We start from the raw sequence: 22,037 nt of genomic DNA on the forward strand, positions 1-22,037 counted from the left end.
CAGTGGTGTAATACAGTACAAAAGTACAACCCTGGTCTGTCCAACAAGCCCCTGCTGTGTCACGTTACCACGGCCTAACATATAATATACAGTACACAAGAAAAGAACCTTCTCAGACTAAACCCCTTTGGTTTGGCTGGGACATACAACGCCCCTTCACACAGCTAAGTGGTCTTAAGGCTATGTAGGTGTGGACAATGCTCACCCCGATTGCCCGTGGACTTGCTTGCAGCTTCTTCCCGTACGACGTGGCTCCTGGTTCTGTATCGCCGATGCAGTATTCGAGCCCCAGTTTGAGTTGCGGTTAGTATTGGGGTGGAAGAGCAAGGCTCCGCTCTTTGTGATGTTCCGTCCTTCTGTCCCGTGGTGGAATGCTCGTTTCTTGGTGAGGGCAATGAGGTGAGCGAAGTAGGAAGAGAGAGAACTCTCAAAACGCCTTCCTTTTATCCCCAAAAACCCTAGTCTCCTTTCACGGCTGGGCTGATCAATCCCTTGCCTTGGGCTCTGTTTGAGTGGCCTGCCCTTCGAGAGAATGTCCTTAATAGCAGGTGATGGGTTTTGATCTCCAAACTGATCTAGTTAACTGGCTCATTTCCATACAGACAATGGGCCAGCCATCTCCTGCCATTCACCAGTTGGAAGTTGACTGCTCGGGACATTGTTTCCCAAAGAAGTCTGTTTAGACAGCAATCCCCCTTGATCGGCTGGAATCTTCTGTCCATCAAAGTTCACCTGGGCCACTCCCATCTTTACAAACAGGCTGCTGAACTTTCAGCAGAGATTTGTTCTTAAATCCAATATTTGTCATGAAAGTCCATGGGAACTGAACCGAATGTTACAATAATGAGGGGGCTCGACAAGGTGGATGCAGGGAGGATATTTCCATTCATAGGGGAAACTAAAACTCGGGGACATAGTCTTAGAATAAGGGGCCGCCCATTTAACACTGAGATGAGGAGAAATTTCTTCTCTGAGGGTTGTAAATCTATGGAATTCTCTGCCCCAGAGAGCTGTGGAGGCTGGGTCATTGAATATAATTTAGGCGAGAGAGACAGATTTTTGAGTGTTCGGGGAGGAAAGGGTTAGGGGGAGTGGGCAGGGAAGTGGAGCTGAGTCCATGATCTTATTGAATGGCAGAGCAGGCTTGAGGGACCAAATGGCCGACTCCTGCTCCTATTTCTTATGTAATACAACAGTGACTACACTTCAAACGTACTTCATTGGCTGTAAAGTGATTTGCGACATCCTGAGTTTGTGAAATGCGCTATAGAAATGCAAGTCTTTCTCTTTTTATTTCTTTCTTTCACTATTTCTTTCATTTTCTCTCTTTCGCGGAGCAACAATGAACCCTACCCCTTTCCCTTGACCATCCTTGTCATGTGTTCCCAGTGGGGTCCCGCTAGCTGACCACACAAAGTTCATCCCTACATTCCGGTACTTATCCCAGAAACTCTTTGTGTGGGGCTGGCTCCTGGCTGGGTTTCCCACACTGATACATGGAAATATCAGGCGGTTTCACTTCACGAATGCGGTTTGGTTTCTGAGCCAAGTTTCAGAGCTGTGAAGACAAATCGCCCCAGCGCCACAAATTCAACCGGTTAAATTAAACTGAACTCAATTTTACCGATTTCTACAAAACAATTTTGTTTTCTTTCAACAGAAGGACCACCGATATATGTCCAATTTGAGATGGTGTGTGACTTGGTGGGGAACTTGGGGGTGGTGGTGTTCCCATGCACCTGCTGCTCTTGTCCTTCTCGGTGGTGGGGGTCAGGGGTCAGGGAGGTTCTGTTAAAAGGCTTGGCGAGTTGCTGCCTGTGGTGGTGGGAGTGGGTGTTTCAGGTGGGGGAGGGAGTGGGTGTTTAAAGTGGGGGGAGTGGGTGTTTCAGGTGGGGGAGGGAGTGGGTGTTTCAGGTGGGGGAGGGAGTGGGTGTTTCAGGTGGGGGAGGGAGTGGGTGTTTAAGGTGGGGGAGGGAGTGGGTGTTTAAGGTGGGGGAGGGAGTGGGTGTTTAAGGTGGGGGAGGGAGTGGGTGTTTAAGGTGGGGGAGGGAGTGGGTGTTTAAGGTGGGGGAGGGAGTGGGTGTTTAAGCTGTTGAATGGGCTGCTGATCAAGCTGACTGCTTTGTCTTCTATGGTGTTTGGATATTTATATATGTGTAAATTATATTTAAAATTCCTGTTCAAATAAAGTCACTTTTCAAACGCACCCATTGTCATTTGAGAACATATTATTCCTGTGACCATAAATGCTGTTGCCTCCAATTACAAGGGATAGAACTGGTGGTACTGTTGGTTACAGAGGAAACAATTATTTATTTAACTTAAGTGTATGAAATTTTGCTTTTCATTGTGTGATTGACACTTACAACTTGCAGCAATTGAAACCTCGTGTTCAGGGAGTTACAATATCTTTGGGAATGTTAAAGGACCCCACTTTTGACCTATCATTGGATATCAGGACACCTTCATTGCGTATTACAGTAAATGGGACATTTTCACCAGTAGGTATTTTCTCAAAACATGACCACCAATGTTGAAACAATGTAAAGGTGTGTGTGAACTTCCATGGTTGGAGATTGGGAAGCTGTGCAATACCAGGTCAACATCTTGGCAGAACCACTCTGCCGGCTGGTGACCAAATGAGTCCCTTCAGCACCTGGTTATATCTGTGGAGACGACCAAAGACACCAATAATCAACACGGCACGCTGTCTGTCATCTGCTGGCAGCCTCTCACTTTACCGGGCTGACACACCCCTTAACCCATGCTTTTCTGTTTCTGTCCGTGCACATCGGGTACAATCTACAAGAACAATCTGATCAACAAATGTAACAAGATCTGGTTAGGATAAAAGTGCATCGGGACATAGGAACAGGAAGAGGACATACAGTCTCTCGAGCCTGTTCCATCATTCACTTTGACCATGGCTGATCTGTATCGTAACTCCATTTATCTGGTTTGGTTCCATATCCCTTCAGACCCTCACCTAACAAAAATCTGTCAAAGTCAGTTATGACATTTTCATTAACAACCAGACTCAACAGCTTTTTGGGGAAGAGAGTTCCATATTTCCACTACCCTCTGTGTGAAGAGGTGCTTCCTGACATCACCCCTGAACAGCCTGACTCTAATTTTAATGTTATGCCTCTTGTTCTGGAATCCCCCACCAGAGGAAATAATTTCACTCTTATCTACTGTATAAAATACTTTAATCATCTTAAACATCTCAATGATATCAGCCCTTAATCTTCTATACTCAGTGAAATACAAGCCAAGTCCATGCAACCTGTTCCCATTATTTAACCGTTTTAGCCCAAGTATAATTCTGGTCAATCTGTACTGCACCCTCTCCAAGGCCAACATATCCTTCCTGAGATGTGGGGCCCAGAACTGAGCGCAGTGCTCCAGATGTGGCCTGACCAGAGCCTTATACAACTGGACCATTACTTCACCTTTTAAGGCAAGTAACAGAAATAAATAAAGTACACTGCCCAAGAATTTCCACTTTGAACGCAATCAGCAATCCGGGCCCAAATTGCGTCTGTTTTGAGAAGTTTTATTTCTCGAGTTCCCGCTCAAACTCATTGCATATATTGGAACAAACCAGCGCAACAGACGGAAAGTCCAGGCCCCAAAATGGACAAAGGACGTAGAAAACTAAAGCAGCGAGAGCCTTGAGGCAAAGGGGTGAAAATGGCAGAGATGGGAAACAGGAAACATCCGGACAGAAAGGGTGAATTTAAAACACACTTTTAAACTAAAACACAAGTTGGTAAAGTACAGCGGACCAGAGAAGGGACAGAACAGGTGAAGAGGGAGGGCACAGCCTACCTCCCCCAGCACTGTGGTCTGACCAAGGATTCCCCCAACTCAAACACCAACCTGTCTCCCCCTTCCCTTGACACCGACAGAACCCGCTCCCCGCCCCTCTCCGAATATCTCGAGATATCTGGTCCCTGATCGATTTATACAGCTCTCTGACGGGCATTTTCCGTACTTTGCCCGTGGATCCCAAATACCAATTTTGCTCTATTTATTGCCCCACCCAAGAACAAGGCCCAATTATTGGGAGACAGTAAATAAAAGTGCAGTTAAATGAAAGGTGTTGCACACAGTGATGAGTTGTGCGCCCAGCGTCATTCTGTCCAAAGTAAACTAACAAAGTGAGTGCGCTTGGTTGTTAGTGAACCATTAACCTTTTTCTCTCCACTTTCCATATTTGCATCTCAGCACTTTGTGAGCAGGAAGGAGTTGCCTATAGGCAGGAAGAACAAGAAATATACCACAAATAACAGCATTCCTCACCACCTCACACACTTCACCTTTTTTGTATTGGTTCACACCTTGAGCACAACATATTCCCAAGTGTACAGAGTCTGAGTGAGTATACAGAGAAAAACATAGAAGTTACAACATGGACACAGGCCATTTGATAAAACCGTCCATGTCAGCATTTACCCTCCACCAAAACCAGTAATTCTATTCACATTTAACCGTCCTGTTCCCATATCGCACTCGGTAACGATCGGAGGGTCGGGGGATCGACGGGGGTGGGGGGGGGGGGGTGGTGTCAGTAACGATTGGAGGGTTGGAGGATCAAGGGTGGGGGGGGGGGGGGTGTGGCGATAACGATCGGGGTGCGGAGGAGATTGGGGTCGTGAATGATCGGGAGTCGGAGTCACGTATTGGGGGCTGGAAGAGCGGGTGGGCTGTGGTCAGGAATGACCGGGAACCAGAGGGGAAGCATGGCTCCGGAGCAGCAGATCGGGAGGCGGAGGAGTGGCTTGGGGGCAGGAGCGAGTGTTGGGGGGGGGGATTTGGAATATCCAGGAGGAGCAAGAGGGCTGGGCGGAGGCAGGCGACATTGGAGGATGGGAGTAATCTGTGGAGGGGGATCGGAGGCCTCGAGTGGGGGGGGGGGGGGGGGAGTGTCTCCGATCGCGGGGAGGGGGAGGGGGTGAGGCAGGGACACTGGATCCAGGAGGTAAGTGTAAAGGTGCTTACCTCCTGGATCCAGCAGTACTCACCTTCCATTAGCTGGTGGGTTTCACCAGGCCTGAAAAACCCAACCAGCTGCAGTTAAATTTAAAATGGAGGTTAAATCTGAGGCACGCCAGCCTCATTATAATATTTAAATGATGACCCGCCTCCTGGGAGCGGGATTGGCTGCCCGGCCCCGCCCCGCCTCCGTTAATACCGGAAGTGGGCGGGTTGGAGGCGGGTTCTGGTCAGGATTCAGATTTTAACACTTTAACTTCCCACCCGACCACAACCCACCCGTTTTTGGGGTTAAAATTCCCCCCATTGTCACTCGGTTGTACCCGCCCTGACCTCAGGTGACATTGGGACCATCCGCACCACCTGTGACTGAGACCGACGACCATCAGTTTGCAGCTGGCAGGAGGCAGGTAGGTGGTATGAAATTATGGGATGGACAGGTTAGTGACCTTTGACTCCGCAGATTGTCAGTGGGGGGGAGTTTTTCCCGCTGTCACTCTGTCCTGGACAGAAGAAGGGAAAGAGTGTCTCAGTGAAAGTGTGGGTGAAGGTGTGGAGATGGGACATGTTGTCCGCATTGTAAAATGACACCTGTCCCCCCTCATAGTCCAGGAACACCCCGATCTTCCGGGGATCCCCACTCGGGGTGAGGGGGGTATCAGAGGGTGAGGTGAAGGCAACATAGCCAATTCCGGGATCCAGCCACACAGTCCAGTATCCGGCCTCAGGTCTCAGGCTGATTCCCCCTTTCCTGTCGACAGACTCTCGGGCCACTCCCACACCCCACCGTGTCTTGTTCCCCACCTCCACCTCCCAGTAGTGTCTCCCTGATGTGAATCCCTCCGATCCCAGGACAAAGGCCCAGCGATCAAATCTCTCCGGCGTGTCAGGGAGCTCCTGCCGTTTGTCTCCGTGTCTCACACTGGTCCGGTCCTCAGACACGATGAGCCAGGGATGGGCTGTGTTCGGATCCAGAGTCAAAGAGGCTGGAGCTGGGGGAAAGTTACAACAACACAGTGAGCGGTTTAGTTTGTTGCTGTGATTTATTCAAACACTTTCCCTTTTTAAAGTGACAATTCGGGGGATTCCCGGGAACTGCGGTGTGTTTAAAGGGCTCCAGGTTCTGTTATTGGAATCTGCTCTGACCTGGGGGTTTACACTCCTGGGGTCACTCTGACCTCTGCGATCTGACCAGGAACTCTGCGGCCCCCGGTCCCCTACTGTTCTCAGCGGCTGCAGAGTGACCCAGGGACCTTCAGAAACACACAGGGAATCGGCACCAGAGGCTACGGCGGGGCTTCCGAACGGAAGAGGGGGAAAGGTACAGGCACCGGAAGGGAAGAGAGAAGGGAAGGGGAAAAGGGGAAAAGAAGCAAAAGTGGGGGAACTGCTGCAGAGGGGAAGAGAGAACCCAGAGGAGGAGGGAAATTATATTAAAAAACAGCATCATTAAATCACAATAGACTCAACACACAATCCGGCAAAACTAAACTGATGGACATAAAAGGACAGGTGGAAGCGGCATTTCTACAGGAGACCCTCCTCATCGCCCTCAGAACACACCAGGTTTATGAGTGAGTGGGTGGGACAAATGCTGGCCGCCTTCTCCTCAGCCAAGAGCAGAGGACAGTCACACTAATCACCAGCAACCTCCCCATTACTCTGGAGATACACATTCCTGGAGAAGGAGGCCGCTCCATCCTAATGAAATTTGATGAACAGGAGAACCCAAAGTGATGCTTCAGTTCAGTGTCCCGAATGAGGAGTCCCCGCATCAGCATTCTTCACACTCGCCCCACCTATGGACAGCACAGGAACCAGGAGTGGAGACCCAAACTGTGCTCTTCACTCCAAACAGGACAAGCTCCCAGCGGACACAGGACACGAGGACCAGCAGCCGGAGCAATCCGAGATGAGTGTGGTGTCCTGGGCCTAGAGGATGTATGGTGGGCCCACACCCCAAAGAGAAGGAATTCACCTTCTTCTTGAACCCACACAAGACACACTCCAGGATCGGCTACTCCTCCCTGAAGCATCCCGTCTATCCCGCCTAACCTGTTGTGATAGGAGGTAAACAGGACTTGCACCAATTATCCTCCATTCAGTCCTCAGAGCCTCAAACCTTCCCTCCTACATGACTCAGAGTTCCTGCCTACCTCTAGGCGAAGCTCATCTCCTCACATATACCCTGAGGTGGAAAATGCAGATTGAACTATTGCACACGGTCACTCTGTGCCCTAATCTCAGACAGTGAGCTCTAACCTGGAAAATCCACACCAACTGTCACCCACCCTACCAAGATTAACATCCCATAATCCCGGAGCTTTCTCCCCTCCGACTGAACCTCCCACACCCTGTACTGGAGACACAGAACCAGATACTCTGAAATTCAACACAATCATGTCAATACATAAGAAAAGTAAGGTTATCCCCACATGGTCACCATACACACTCCTTAATGCTGACTATAAAATATTGGCCAAGGTCCTGACCTCCAGACGAGACACGGACATCAGTGATCATTCAATCTGGGGTCTGGGAGCCGGTTTAGGCTCCTCTCATCTGGGTTTATAAATCAGGGAAAGGAATATAAGAGTTTTACCGGGGTTAATGGCGTCTATCATTTCTCTCCACGCTGTGTACTGTAAAGGGCCGTTGAACTTTCCGATCGACAGCTTGTCATCTGCTAATGATAGTTTATAATAATCCTCACCAGTCCTGTAAATATTAAACAGTTGATGTTATAAATTGACCATAAACACTTTGCTGAGTTATTTTACTAAATTGTGCAGAGTTTCAGTAAACAGTTTGTCCTACCTCCTCTTCTGACACGTTTCCTCCTGAAATCAATAAAACACAAATCTGAGTTGACGGAGACTGACCGTCTATATCCGGACAGCAGAAATTACACCCACATTGTTACAAGATGTTGATAATTCCCAATTCTCATTGCCGGGACCACACAGATAGAAAGACAATATATTTGCAAACTGGACAGCAGAAATTTCACCAAAAATTATTAAAATCATCTGGTAAAAAGAGGATGCAGTTGGTAAAAGTGATTTAGTTGTCAGGTTGTGGAGGTCGGGAGGTGTGTCGTTGAGTCGGGAGTCCGTGAGTTCGGCGAGAGGCCTATAAAGGCCGCGAGGTGCGTCGCTGAATCGGGAGTCCGTGAGTTCGGCGAGAGGTCTATAAAGGCCGCGAGGTCGGAAGGTGCGTTGCTGAGTCGGGAGTCCGTGAGTTCGGCGAGAGGCCTATAAAGGCCGCGAGGTGCGTCACTGAGTCGGGAGTCCGTGAGTTCGACGAGAGGCCTATAAAGGCCGCGAGGTGCGTCACTGAGTCGGGAGTCCGTGAGTTCGGCGAGAGGCCTATAAAGGCCGCGAGGTCGGGAGTTGTGTCAGAGTCGGGAGTCCGTGAGTTCGGCGAGAGGCCTATAAAGGCCGCTAGGTCGGGAGGTGCGTCACTGAGTCGGGAGTCCGGCGAGAGGCCATAAAGGCGGAGCTTGTGCAGCTACAGGGAGAAGGCAAAAAAGTAGAAGGAAATAGAAAGGTGACGTCACAGCCAAGGGGGTAAGTGATTGGTAAGTCGTTTTTCTTTTTTCTTTTCTTTCTCAGTGAGTAACTTTTAGCATTGTTGTTGCCAATTTAAGTGTATCTAAGGGTTAAGTCATTGCAGGAGAGCTCGGACACATGTTATGCTCCTCCTGTACTATGTGGGAAATCAGGAATGCCTCCGGTGTCCCTGACGACTACGTGTGCAGGAAGTGTATCCACCACCAGCTCCTGACGAACCGCATTGCGGCACTGGAGCTGCGAGTGGATTCATTCTGGAGCATGCATGATGCTGAGAATGACGTGAATAGCACGTTTAGTGAGTTGGTCTTCCCGCAGGTAAAGGGTACACAGCCAGATAGGGAACGGAAGACCAACAGTAAGAGCAGTGCAAGGAAGGTAGTGCAGGGGTCCCCTGTGGTCATCCCCCTGCAAAGCAGATACACCGCTTTGAGTACTGGTGAGGGGGATGACTCATCAGGGGGGAGCAGCAGCAGCCAAGTTCATGGAACCGTGGCTAGCTCTGCTGCACAGGAGGGCAGGAAAAAGAGTTGGAGAGCAATAGTGATCGGGGATTCAATTGTAAGGGGAACAGATAGGCGTTTCTGCGGCCGCAACTGAGACTCCAGGATGGTACGTTGCCTCCCTGGTGCAAGGTTCAAGGATGTCTCGGAGCAGGTGCAGGACATTCTGAAAAGCCAGTTGTCGTGGTGCATAAAGGTACCAATGACATAGGTAAAAAACGGGATGAGGTCCTGCGATGCGAGTTTAGGGAGCTTGGAGCTAAATTAAAAAGTAGGACCTCAAAAGTAGTAATCTCAGGATTGCTACCTGTGCCACGTGCTGGTCAGAGTAGGAATCGCAGGATAGCTCAGATGAATACGTGGCTTGAGGAGTGGTGCAGAAGGGAGGGATTCTAATTCCTGGGACATTGGAACCGGTTCTGGGGGAGGTGGGACCAGTACAAACCGGACAGTCTGCACCTGGGCAGGACCGGAACTAATATCCTAGGGGGAGTGTTTGCTAGTGCTGTTGGGGTGGAGTTAAACTAATATGGCAGGGGGATGGGAACCTATGCAGGGAGACAGAGGGAAATAAAAAGGAGGCAGAAGCAAAATATAGAAAGGAGAATAGTAAAAGTACAGGGCAGAGAAACCCAAAGCAAAAAACAAAAAGGGCCACATTACAGCAAACTTCTAAAGGGGCAAAGTGTGTTAAAAAAAACAAGCCTGAAGGCGAGGAGTATTCGGAATAAGGTGGATGAATTAACTGCGCAGATAGCAGCTAATGGATTCGATGTGATTGGCATCACGGAGACATGGCTCCAGGGTGACCAAGGCTGGGAACTCAACATCCAAGGCTATTCAGCATTTAGGAAGGATAGACAGAAAGGAAAAGGAGGCAGGGTGGCATTGCTGGTTGAAGAGGAAATCAATGCAATTGTAAGGAAGGACATTAGCCTGGATGATGTGGAATCGGTATGGGTGGAGCTACGGAATTCCAAAGGGCAGAAAACACTAGTGGGTGTTGTGTATAGACCACCAAATAGTAGTAGTGAGGTTGGGGACAGCATCGAACAAGAAATAAGGGATGTGTGCAATAAAGGTACAGCAGTAATCATGGGCGACTTTTATCTACACATTGATTGGGCTACCTAACTGGTGGCAATGCGGTGGAGGAGGATTTCCTGGAGTGTATGAGGGATGGTTTTCTGGACCAATATGTCGAGGAACCAACCAGGGAGCCGGCCATACTAGACTGGGTATTGTGTAATGAGAAGGGACTAATAAGCAATCTTGTTTTGTGAGGCCCCTTGGGGAAAAATGACCATAATATGGTAGAATTCCTTATTAAGATGGAGAGTGACAAAGTTAATTCAGCATGAATTGGCTAGAATAGATTGGCAAACGATACTCAAAGGGTTGATGGTGGATGAGCAATGGCAAATATTTAAAGATCACATGGATGAACTTCAGCAAATGTACATCCCTGTCTGGAGTAAAAATAAAACTGGGAAAGTGGCTCAACCATGGCCAACAAAGGAAATTAAGGACATTGTTAAAGCCAAGAAAGAGGTATATAAATTGGCTAGAAAAAGCAACAAACCTGAGAACTAGGAGAAATTTAGAATTCAACAGAGGAGGACTAAGGGTTTAATTAAGAGGGGGAAAATAGAGTACGAGAGGAAGCTTGCAGAGAATATAAAAACTGACTGCAAAAGCTTCTATAGATATGTGAAAAGAAAAAGATTGGTAAAGACAAACGTAGGTCCCTTGCAGTCGGATTCAGGTGAAATTATAATGGGGAATAAAGAAATGGCAGACCAATTGAACCAATACTTTGGTTCTGTCTTCACGAAGGAAGATAGAAATAACCTTCTGAAGTTATTCGGGGACAGTAGGTCTAGTGAGAAGGAGGAACTGAAGGATATCCTTATTATGTGGGAAATTGTGTTCGGGAAATTGATGGGATTGAAGGCCGATAAATCCCCGGGGCCTGATAGTCTGCATCCCAGAGTGCTTAAGGAAGTGGCCCAAGAAATAGTGGATGCATTGGTGATCATTTTCCAACAGTCTATCGACTCTGGATCAGTTCCCATGGACTGGAGGGTAGCTAATGTAACACCACTTTTTTAAAAAGGAGGGAGCGAGAAAACGGGTAATTATAGACCGGTTAGCTTGACATCAGTAGTGGGGAAAATGTTGGAATCAATCATGAAGGACGAAATAGCAGCGCATTTCGAAAGCAGTGACAGGATCGGACCAAGTCAGCATGGATTTATGAAAGGGAAATCAACTTGACGAATGTTCTGGAATTTTTTGAGGATATAACTAGTAGAGTGGACAAGGGAGAACCAGTGGATGTGGTGTATTTGGACTTTCAGAAGGCTTTTGACAAGGTACCACACAAGAGATTGTTGTGCAAAATCAAAGCACATGGTATTCGGTGTAATATACTGACGTGGATAGGGAATTGGTTGGCAGACAGGAAGCAGAGAGTTGGGATAAACGGGTCCTTTTCAGAATGGCAGGCAGTTACTTGTGGAGTGCCGCAGGGCTCAGTGCTGGGACCCCAGCTCTTTACAATATACATTAACGATTTGGACGAAGGAATAGAGTGTAATATCTCCAAGTTTGCAGATGACACTAAGCTGGGTGGCGGTGTGAGCTGTGAGGACGCCGCTAAGAGGCTGCAGGGTGACTTGGACAGGTTTGGTGAGTGGGCAAATGCATGGCAGATGCCGTATAATTTGGCTAAATGTGAGGTTATCCATTTTGGGGGCAAAAACACGAAGGCAAAATATTATCTGAATGGCGGCAGATTAGGAAAAGGGGAGGTGCAACGAACCTGGGTGTCATGGTTCATCAGTCACTGAAAGTGGGCACGCAGGTACAGCAGGCGATAAAGAAGGCAAATGGTATGTTGGCCTTCATAGCTAGGGGATTTGAATATAGAAGCAGGGAGGTCTTACTGCAGTTGTACAGGGCTTTCGTGAGGCCTCACTTGGAATAGTGTGTTCAGTTTTGGTCTCCTAGTCTGAGGAAGGACGTTCTTGCTATTGAGGTAGTGCAGCGAAGGTTCACCAGACTGATTCCAGGGATGGCTGGGCTGTCATATGGATCAACTGGGCCTTTATTCACTGGAGTTTAAAAGGATGAGAGGGGATCTCATAGAAACATATGAGATTCTGACGGGACTCGACAGGTTAGATTCGGGAAGAATGTTCCCGAAATTGGGGAAGTCCAGAACCACGGGACATAGTCTTTGGATAAGGGGTAAGCCATTTAGGACTGAGATGAGGAGAAACTTCTTCACTCAGAGAATTGTTAACCTGTGGAATTGCCTGCCGCAGAGAGTTGTTGATGCCAGTTCAGTGGATATATTCCAGAGGGAGTTAGATATGGCTCTTACGGTTAAGGGGATCAAGAGGTATGGAGAGAAAGCAGGAAAGGGGCAATGAAGGAATGATCAGCCATGATCTTATTGAATGGTGGTGCAGGCTCGAAGGGCTGAATGGCCTACTCCTGCACCTATTTTTCTATGTTTCTAACTGAACACCAGTCTCACTCAGAGACACAGTGACTCTCACAGCCACTGTACCAGACACACCCACACACTCACACAATGTAACTGGACCAGGAATGTAATGTGAGCTCCAGGAGAATATTACCCTCTTGGGGACACAGAAATAATTACAGGCGAAGTATAAGATCAGGGCAACTCGGAACCCGGATCCTGAAGACAGTGTGGGAGCTGGTTAGTTCAGTCACAATAGCAGATCCACCCCGGAATAGACAAAACAATCGGTTGAAATTAGTTTAGAATTTTTCAGCAAATGCTGCATTTATGTCAACACTGTCGGTTATTTTACAACTAACCCACAATATAATCCTCACCTTCAGAAATGTCAGCCCGTCTTGTTGCTCCATCTGTTTCTGCAACTTTGAAAGCTGCTCCTCAATAGAATTTAAATTCTCTTGAATTTCTCGAAGGTTTTTCTCCATTGTATCTACAATCCTCTCCTCTTCTCCCCTGAGATCTCTGATTAAACGCTGCTCTTTTTCAGTGAGAATCTGGTGCATTTTAGCGAACTCGGATGAGATGTGGGTCTGCAGACTGCTCGACTGTTCCTACCAAATGAAATGTGAAAAATAATCATGTATCGCGATAGAGGGAACAAAACTCACCGAGATCCCAGAAAATCAGCACAGGGAGACCTTACCCTAGCTTCGGAAATCTGCCGTTTCTGTTTCCGTTCCGTTTCTAGAACCGCCGATATCTTCTCTGTGAGAGATTCTAAAGAGGATTTCAGCTGATCCTGGGATTAGGAGAAAATCACAGAATGAAAGGGCCGGAGTGTGAAAATGTAATAAAATAATCAGGTGATAAAATCTGTTCCATTTTACCTTGTAGATTTCAACAGCTTCTTTAATCGACATGAAGCGGTGGTCTCTGTGTTTCCATGCATCTATACAAGTGTAACAGATCAGTTTCTTGTCAGTTTCACAAAACAGCTTCAGTTCTTCCTGATGTTCCTCACAGTGAGGTTTATTTTCCTTCTCTCTCGGATTCAGGGTTAATTTTCGAGCTTTCTCCGACAGACTGGCTAAGGCCCGACTGGTCCGGAGGTTTATTTCCGGAAACTCCTCTCCACATTCCGGGCAGGAGTTTGTCTCCTTCTTTTCCCAACACCGTGTGATACAGGAGCGGCAGAAGTTGTGTCCACACTTCAGTGAAACCGGATCGGTGAAGAATTCAAGACAAATGGGACAAGATACCTCCTCAGTCCAACTCTCGGGCTGCTGCTTGGAAACCATGTTAACACTCAGCACTTCCTGATTCAACCCACTTTCAGTCTCAATATTGCTGAGCTCCAGCTGGATCCTGTCACTAGGTGGCGCTGCTGGACAATATTTCTCAACCAAGGATTTTTGTAGGATTGCTGAAAAAGATTTTGTTGCGGGAAAACCACACATTTGCTTTCTGTACAGTGAAGGGCGGAATTAAACAAACCGATTTACTCTATGCATCAGTTTAATGTTGTATGGAGCCAGGAAACACGCTCTAAAGGTGTAGAAATAATTGCTCTAATCTCAAATGTTTTGCAGGTGATGTGAATATGTCAGAAACTGTGATAATTATCTTGGATTTGTTAAACTATTTAATTGCACCATCCTCCATACATTGATGTGCTTTTTATTACAGTTTATTGATTTAATGTGAGGTTTTGGGGGATGTGCCGTTATGTTGCTCCACATGTTGGCCCGGATTTGAAGTTTGGAGCCACCTCTGGTCATATTTCAGGCCCGGACAATCTGAAAGCACAGCAGGAGGTCATTCGGCCCAACATGTCGGTGTTGTGCTGTAGGAGATTCCAGGGCTAGGGACAGACAATAAATGCTGACCTTGTCAGTGATGCCCACATCGAAAGAATGGATAAAAAACAAATATCTGTGGTTAGAATTATTGTCTCGACTGGTAGACAAAATTCCTTAAAATGCATCCCTGTTACTCCTTACCCTCCCATCTGGAGCACGATGCTCAATTCTGGGCATCACCTCAGGAAGGATCTTTTGGCCCAGAAATCCCAGCCTCCCCAGGTCCGTAGGAGTGTGTACGGACCCGGGAAGGCATCGCAAAAGCCAGTTTTCAACGCACAATGCACTGAAAACTGCCTTTTCCGATCTGTCGAGCTCCAGCTTGTTCGATCCTCCGCATCTCGGGAGCGAGGACATTCGCATGGGCAAGATTGCGGTATGTGCACATATCTTGCCCAGCAAATGTCCTGAAAACTCTCACGCCTGATAAAAGCAGGAGCATAGCCTACTTTTACAGGTGTAAGAGTTTTAAAACACACAAAAACATAATAAAATTTAAAAAACACATTTTATTGTTAAAAACCCTGCCCACTATGATAAATTTATTTTAAACCATAATTAAAAAAACATTAGAAGATCAGAATTTTTTTTTCTAAGACATTTATTAACTTTAATTTCAATTAATTTTAATTATGTGAGGTGTGTTTTTAATTTTTTTTATTTTAGTATTTCGTGTTTGTTTTTTTTCTCATTAATAGCAATGAGAACTCGTCGATACGGAGTTCTCATTGCTATTAATGAGAAAGCTGTGGAATACTGTATCTGATTGGTTGAGCAGTGACACATGACTGCATCTTCTGTGTCCGAACCTCGAGGACGGGAGCGCACTTCGCAGTGTGGGAAGAGAAGGCCTCCCCAACGGAATCCCACGCTCCTCCGGGACCACCAGGTACTTTCGTAAAAATTCTCTGATCGGAGGCGTTCATCCGAAAGAAGCCTCCGACCGTAATTTCAGGGCCTAGATTTGGACGGGGTGCAGTGCAGATTTACCAGAATGATACCAGGGTTAAAAGGACTAAGTTATGAGGACAGGTTACACAGAAGGTCTTGTACTCCTTGAGTATAGAAGATTATGGGGTGAACTAATTGAGATGTTTAAGATGATTTAAGGATTTGATAGGGTCGATGGAGAGGAACTATTTCCTCTGGTGGGGGGCGGGGAGTCCAGAATAAATGGGAATAACCTTAAAATTAGAGCTAGGCTGTTCAGGGGTGATGTTAGGAAACACTTCTACATGTAAGGGTAGTGGAAATCTGGGACTTTCTCTCCCCAAAATACTATTGAGGCTGGGCACCAATTGAAAATATTCAAACTGAGATTGATAGATTTTTGTTGGGCAATGATATTAAGGGATATGGAACCACAGCCGGTAAATGGAGTTAAGGTACAGACCATCCAAGATCTAACTGAATGATGGAATAGGCTTGAATTACTGAATGGTCTCCTCCTGTTCCTATGTTACTAATTGGTGAATACCGTCTTCAACCCAAAATTGACTGATTGACGTAGCGTCTGTTTTTTATTTATACATTTATGGGATGTGGGCATTGCTGGCAAGCCAGCATTTATTGCACATCCCTAATTTCCCTAGAGAAGGTGCTAGTGAGCCACCTTCTTGAACTGCTGCAGTCCGTGTGGTGAAGGTGCTCCCACAGTGCTCCTGGGGAGGGAGTTCCAGGATTTTGACCCAGCGATGATGAATGAATGGTGATATACTTCCAAGTCAGAATGGTGTGCGACTCTGATGGGAACTTGGAGGTGGTAGTGTTCCCATGCGCCTGCTGCCCTTGTCCTTTTCGGTGATAAAAGTCACGGGTTTGGGAGGTGCTGTCGGAAAAGCCTTGGCGAGTTGCTGCACTGCAACTTCTAGATGTTACACTTTGCAGGCACGGTGCACCAGTGGTGCAGGGTGTGAATGTTTAGGGTGGTGGATGGAGAGCCGATCAAACGGGCTGCTTTGTCCAGGATGGTTCTGGAGTGTTGTTGGAACTGCACTCATCCAGGCAAGTGGAGAGTATTCCATCAAACTCCTGACCTACCTGATAGACAGTGGAAAGGCTTTGGGGAGTCAGGAGGTGAGACACTCACCACAGAATCCCCAGCCTCTGACCTGCTCTCATAGGCTCATTATTTATGTGGCTGGTCCAGTTAGGTTTCTGGTCAATGGTGACCCCCAGGATGTTGATGGGGCGGGGGGATTTGATGATGGTAATGCCTTTCAATGTCCATCAGAGGTGTTTCGAATCGTTTGTTCGAGATAGACATTGCCTGGCACTTGTGTAATGCGAGTGTTACTTGCCATTTATCAGCCAAAGCCTGAATGCTGTCCAGATCTTGCTGCATATGGGCCCAGACTGCTTCATTATCTGAGCAGTTGCAAATGGAACTGAACACGGTGCAATCATCAGCAAAGATCACTACTGCTGAGAGATGGTCATTGATGAAGCAGCTGAAGATGTTCGAACCCAGGACACTGCCCTGAAGAATGCCTGCAGGGATGCTAATGTCACATATCAACGTCTGAATACTTTAGAATCTTTAGAGGAATATAGAAGGATAAGAGGCAAAATTAAAAAGGATATTAGGAATGCTAAGAGGGAGCACGAGAAATTCTTGGCCAGTAAAATTAAGGAAAACCCTAAGATGTTCTATAAATATATTAAGAGTAAGAGGGTAACTAAGGAAAGGGTAGGGCCTATGAGAGACCATGAGGGTAATCTTTGAGAGGAGGCGGAAGATATTGGTCGGGTTCCTAACGAATACTTTGCATCTGTTTTCATAAAGGAAAGCGGTAATGTAGATACTGCTATAGAGGAGGAGTGTGATATTCTGGATGAAATAAATATTGTGAGAGAGGAAGTATTAAGGGGTTTAGCAGCTTTGAAAGTAGATAAGTCCCCAGGCCCGGATGAAATGCATCCCAGGTTGTTGAGCGAAGTTAAAGAGGAAATAGCAGAGGCCTTGACCATCATTTTCCAGTCCTCTTTGGATCTGGACATCCGGAGGATTGGAGAACTGCTAAGGTAATACCCTTGTTTAAGAAGGGAAAAACGGATAGGCCAAGTAATTACAGGCGTGTCAGCCTAATGTCAGTGATGGGAAAGTTATTGCAAAAAATCCTGAAAGACAGGATAAATCTGCATTTGGATAGGCAAGAATTAATTAGGGACAGTCAGCACAGAGTGCTGGGTGTCATGTACATCAGCCATTGAAAGTGGGCATGCAGGTACAGCAGGCGATGAAGGCGGCAAATGGTATGTTGGCCTCCACAGCTAGGGGATTTGAGTATAGGAGCACGGATGTCTTACTGCAGTTGTACAGGGCCTCAGTGAGGCCTCACCTGGAATATTGTGTTCAGTTTTGGTCTCCTAATCTGAGGAAGGACGTTCTTGCTATTGAAGGAGTGCAGCGAAGGTTCACCAGACTGATTCCTGGGTTGGCAGGACTGACATATGAGGAGAGACTGGATCAACTGGGCCTTTATTCACTGGCGTTTAGAAGGATGAGAGGGGATCTCATAGAAACATATAAAATTCTGACGGGACTGGACAGGTTAGATGCAGGAAGAATGTTCCCGATGTTGGGGAAGTCGAGAACCAGGGGACATAGTCTAAGGATAAGGGGTAAGCTATTTAGGACTGAGATGAGGAGAAACTTCTTCACTCAGAGTTGTTAACCTGTGGAATTCCCTACCGCAGAGAGTTGTTGATGCCAGTTCATTGGATATATTCAAGAGGGAGTTAGATATGGCCCTTAAGGCTGAAGGGATCAAGGGGTATGGAGAGAAAGCAGGAAAGGAGTACTGAGGTGAATGATCAGCCATGATCTTATTGAATGGTGGTGCAGACTCGAAGGGCCAAATGGCCGACTCCTGCACCTATTTTCTATGTTTCTATTTGTTAAGGGAAGATCATGTTTGACTAACCTGATTGAATTTTTTGAGGAGGTAACCAAGAGGGTCGATGAGGGTCGTGCGTACTCTGTAGTATATATGGACTTTAGCAAGGCTTTTGATAAGGTCCCACATAGTAGACTGGTCATGAAGGTTAAAGCCAATGGTATCCAGGACAAACTGGCAAGTTGGATCCAAAATTGGCTTGGAGGGGGAAGCAAAGGGTAATGATTGATGGATGTTTTTGTGACTGGAAGGATGTTTCCAGTGGGGTTCCGCACAGCTCAGTTCTGGGTCCCTTGCTTTTTGTGGTATATATCAACGATTTAGATTTGAATATAGGGAATATGATTAAGAAGTTTGCAGGTGACACTAAAATTGGCTGTGTGGTTGATAGTGAAGAGGAAAGTCATGGGCTGCAGGAGAATATCAATCTACTGGTCAGGTGGGCAGAGCAGTGGCAAATGGAATTTAATTCTGGGAAGTGTGAGGTGATGCACTTTGGGAGGGCGAATAAGGAAAGAGTATACACATTAAGCGGTAGGCCATTTAATAGTGTAGATGAACAAAGGGACCTTGGAGTCCACAGATCGCTGAAAGTAGTAGGCCAGGTGAATAAGGTGGTTAAGAAGGCATACGGAATGCTTGCCTTTATTGGCCAAGGCATAGAATATAAGAGCAGGGAGGTTATGCTTCAATTGTATAATATTTTGGTTAGGCCACAGCTGGAGTACTGCGTGCAGTTCTGGTCGCCGTATTATAGGAAGGACGTGATTGCATTGGAGAGGTGCAGAGGAGATTTACTAGGATGCTGTCTGGAATGGAGAATCTTAGTTATGAGGACAGATTGGATAGGCTGGGTTTGTTCTCATTGGAACAGAGGAGATTGAGAGGAGACCTCATTGAGGTGTACAAAATATTGAGGGGCCTGAACATAGTGGATAGTAAGGGTCTATTTCCATTAGTGGAGGGGGCTATTACAATAGGGCATAGTTTTAAGGTGGTTGGTGGAAGGTTTAGCGGGGATTTGGGGGGTGGGGGCTTCTTTATGCAGAGGGTTGTGGGGATCTGGAACTCGCTGCCTGGAAGAGTGGTGGATGCAGAAACCCTCACCACTTTTAAGAGATGGTTGGATGGGCACTTACGGCACAGACACGATGGGCCGAAATGGCCTCCTTCAGCGCTGTAAATTTCTATGTTTCTATGATGTCCTGGGGCTGAGATGATTGGCTTCCAACAACCACAACCATCTTCCATTGTGTGAGTATGATTCCAGCTAGTGGAGAGTTTACCTTGGGGTTCCCATTGACTTCAGTTTTACCTGGGCTCCTCGATAACACACTCAGTCAAATGCTGCCTTGACGCCAAGGGCTCTCTCACTTCCCCTCTGGGATTCTAGGTTTATATATTTAAGAACATCAGAAACAGGAGCAGGAGTAGGCCATTCGGCCCTTCGAGTCTGCTCCGCCATATAATAAGATCATGGTTGATCTTCTACCTCCATTCCACTTTCCCGCCCTATCGCCATGTCCTTTGGTTCCCTTATTGTCCAAAAATCTATCGATCTCAGTCTTGAATCTGGCCTGGGTAAACTGAAGCCAAAGACTGGCAGGCAGAAATGTAATGGAGTAATGGGCAGCCTTTAAAGTGGAGATGGTTCGAGTACAGTCTATATATAATCCCACAAGGGAAAGGAGGGTACCAAAGCCGGTGCTCCCTGGATAACGAAGGAATTAAGAGATTAGGATGAAATATAAAAAGGGGGCGTATGACAGATGTCAGTTTGATAATAGAAGGGCAAATCAGGCTGTATCTAAAAAGTACAGAGAAGTGAAACAGGAAATAAGAGGGGCAAAGTGACAGTACGAGAATAGATTGGTGACTAACATAAAAGGGAATGTAAAGGTCTTCTGTCGGCATATTAACAGTAAAAGGGTTAGCAGAGGAGTGGTGGGGCTGATTAGGGACCAAAACAGAGATCTATTGGTGGAGGCAGAAGGCATGGCTGAGGTACTAAATGAGTACTTTGCATCAGTGTTCACCAAGGAAAAGGACTTTGCCCAATCTACTGTGAACAAGGAGGTTGGTGGGATTCTGGATCAGTTAAAAGTCAGTAAAGAGGAGGTACTAGGAAGGCTGGCAGTATTAAAGTGGATTAGTCTCCCGATCTGGATGGATGTATCCGGGGTTACTGAGGGAAGTAAGGGTAGAAATTACAAAGCTGCACATCTTTCAATTCTTCTTAGATACAGGGGTGGTGCCAAAGGACTGGAGGATTGCAAATGTTACACCGTGGTTCAAAAAAGGGGAGAAGACTAAACGTGGCAATTGTAGGCCAGTCAGTTTAATGTCGGTATAAAAGCAAAGTTCCCAGTTCTGTCGAAAGGCCATCGACCTGAAACATTAACTCTGTTTCTCTCTCCACAGATGCTGCCTGACCTGCTGAGTATTTATTTCAGCTTAACGTTGGTGGTCAGGGAGCTTTACGAAACAACAATCTGAGGCAAATTGTGTTTGACTAACTTGATTGAGTTTTTTGATGAGATAACGGAGAGGGTGGATCAGGGCAGTGCAGTTGATGTGTGTATGGATTTTCAAAAGAAGTTTGATAAAATACCACATATTAGATGTGTTAGAAAAATTGAAGCCCGTGGGTTACAAGGGGCAGTAACAGTGTGGATATAAAATTGCCTGAGGGATAGAAAACAGAGTTGTGGTGAATGGCTGTTTTTCGGACTGGATGGAGATATATAGTGGAGTTCCCCACGGTTCAGTACTGCACCACTGCTGTTCTTGATAGACATTAATGACTGGGACTTGCGAGTACAGAGCACAATTTTGAAATGTGCAAATGACATAAAACTTGGAAATGTAGTATTGAGGAAGATAGTAATAGACTTCAAAAGGACATTGACAGGTTGGTGGAATGGGGGGACACATGGCAGATGAAATTCAACAGAGAAAAATGTGGTGATATGTTTTTCTGGGAAGAATGAGGAGAGACAACGGCCCAGAAATCCCGGTTTCTCCTTCCCACGGGTGATCGACTGGATCCTAGAAAAAAGATGCGACTTACCAGAACCTGCTGCGCCCACGAGAGATCGCGGTCCTGAGGCCTCCACTGACTGCGTGTTGGAGCGCGTGCACGTCAGGACATGCGCAGGGCTGGAGCTGTAGTCACATGGCTCTGGGCAGCCAATCAAGGTAAAGTATGTTCTGATTCATAATAATGGGAACTCCGTAAGTTGGAGATTCCATTATTATGAATGAGAAACCCCCCAAACACACAAAACATTAATAAAAAAGAGAAAAAATACACTACATATTTAACATTAATTCAAAATTTTTTTTTAAATTCTGAAACATTATATAAAATAGTTATTAAATTATGTAATTATTATTTAGGTATTAAGGTATTATTAAAAAAACTTTCAGGATTTAAAAAAGTTTTTCTAATTATGCTTTAAAATAAATTTACCGTACTTGAAAAAAATAAAATGAGTATTTTTAATATTATTTTTTGTTTAAAGTGTGTTTTAAAACTCCTGTACCTGTAAAAGTAGGGTATGTGCCTGCTTTTATCAGGCGCCAGAGTTTCCAGGACCACCACTGGACAAGATATGGGCAAATATCCCAATCTTGCCCTTGCCAATGTCATGGATGTGGAGATGTGGAGGATCTGTCAGGCTCCAGCTCCAGCTTGACAGATCGGAAAA

At 46.4% G+C, this 22,037-nt stretch overlaps 1 protein-coding gene across 1 annotated transcript; it reads right to left on the reverse strand.

The window, feature by feature from the left end:
* Nucleotides 1–4,312: 4,312 nt before the first annotated feature.
* LOC139229773 (zinc-binding protein A33-like) lies at nucleotides 4,313–21,697 on the reverse strand. The gene is made up of 6 exons (XM_070861358.1): nucleotides 13,457–21,697; nucleotides 13,273–13,368; nucleotides 12,947–13,180; nucleotides 7,816–7,838; nucleotides 7,601–7,716; nucleotides 4,313–5,990 (listed from the first exon to the last, which is right to left on the reverse strand). The coding sequence occupies exons 1-6, from the start codon at nucleotides 14,024–14,026 to the stop codon at nucleotides 5,440–5,442; spliced, it is 1,590 nt and encodes a 529-aa protein (XP_070717459.1). The 5' UTR covers nucleotides 14,027–21,697; the 3' UTR covers nucleotides 4,313–5,439.
* Nucleotides 21,698–22,037: the final 340 nt, after the last annotated feature.

Source organism: Pristiophorus japonicus, chromosome 19, assembly GCF_044704955.1.
Source record: "Pristiophorus japonicus isolate sPriJap1 chromosome 19, sPriJap1.hap1, whole genome shotgun sequence".
Classification (NCBI taxonomy): Eukaryota; Metazoa; Chordata; class Chondrichthyes; family Pristiophoridae; genus Pristiophorus; species Pristiophorus japonicus.

What these genes read in the sequence shown, in the direction of transcription:
- LOC139229773 (XM_070861358.1), bottom strand. Translation starts at nt 14,026, where the DNA reads ATGTGTGGTTTTCCCGCAACAAAATCTTTTTCAGCAATCCTACAAAAA. An exon ending in AAGCTGTTGAAATCTACAAG is followed by an intron (nt 13,369 to 13,456) that starts GTAAAATGGAAC and finishes TCCTAATCCCAG; the next exon opens with GATCAGCTGAAATCCTCTTT. An exon ending in GGCAGATTTCCGAAGCTAGG is followed by an intron (nt 13,181 to 13,272) that starts GTAAGGTCTCCC and finishes TTCATTTGGTAG; the next exon opens with GAACAGTCGAGCAGTCTGCA.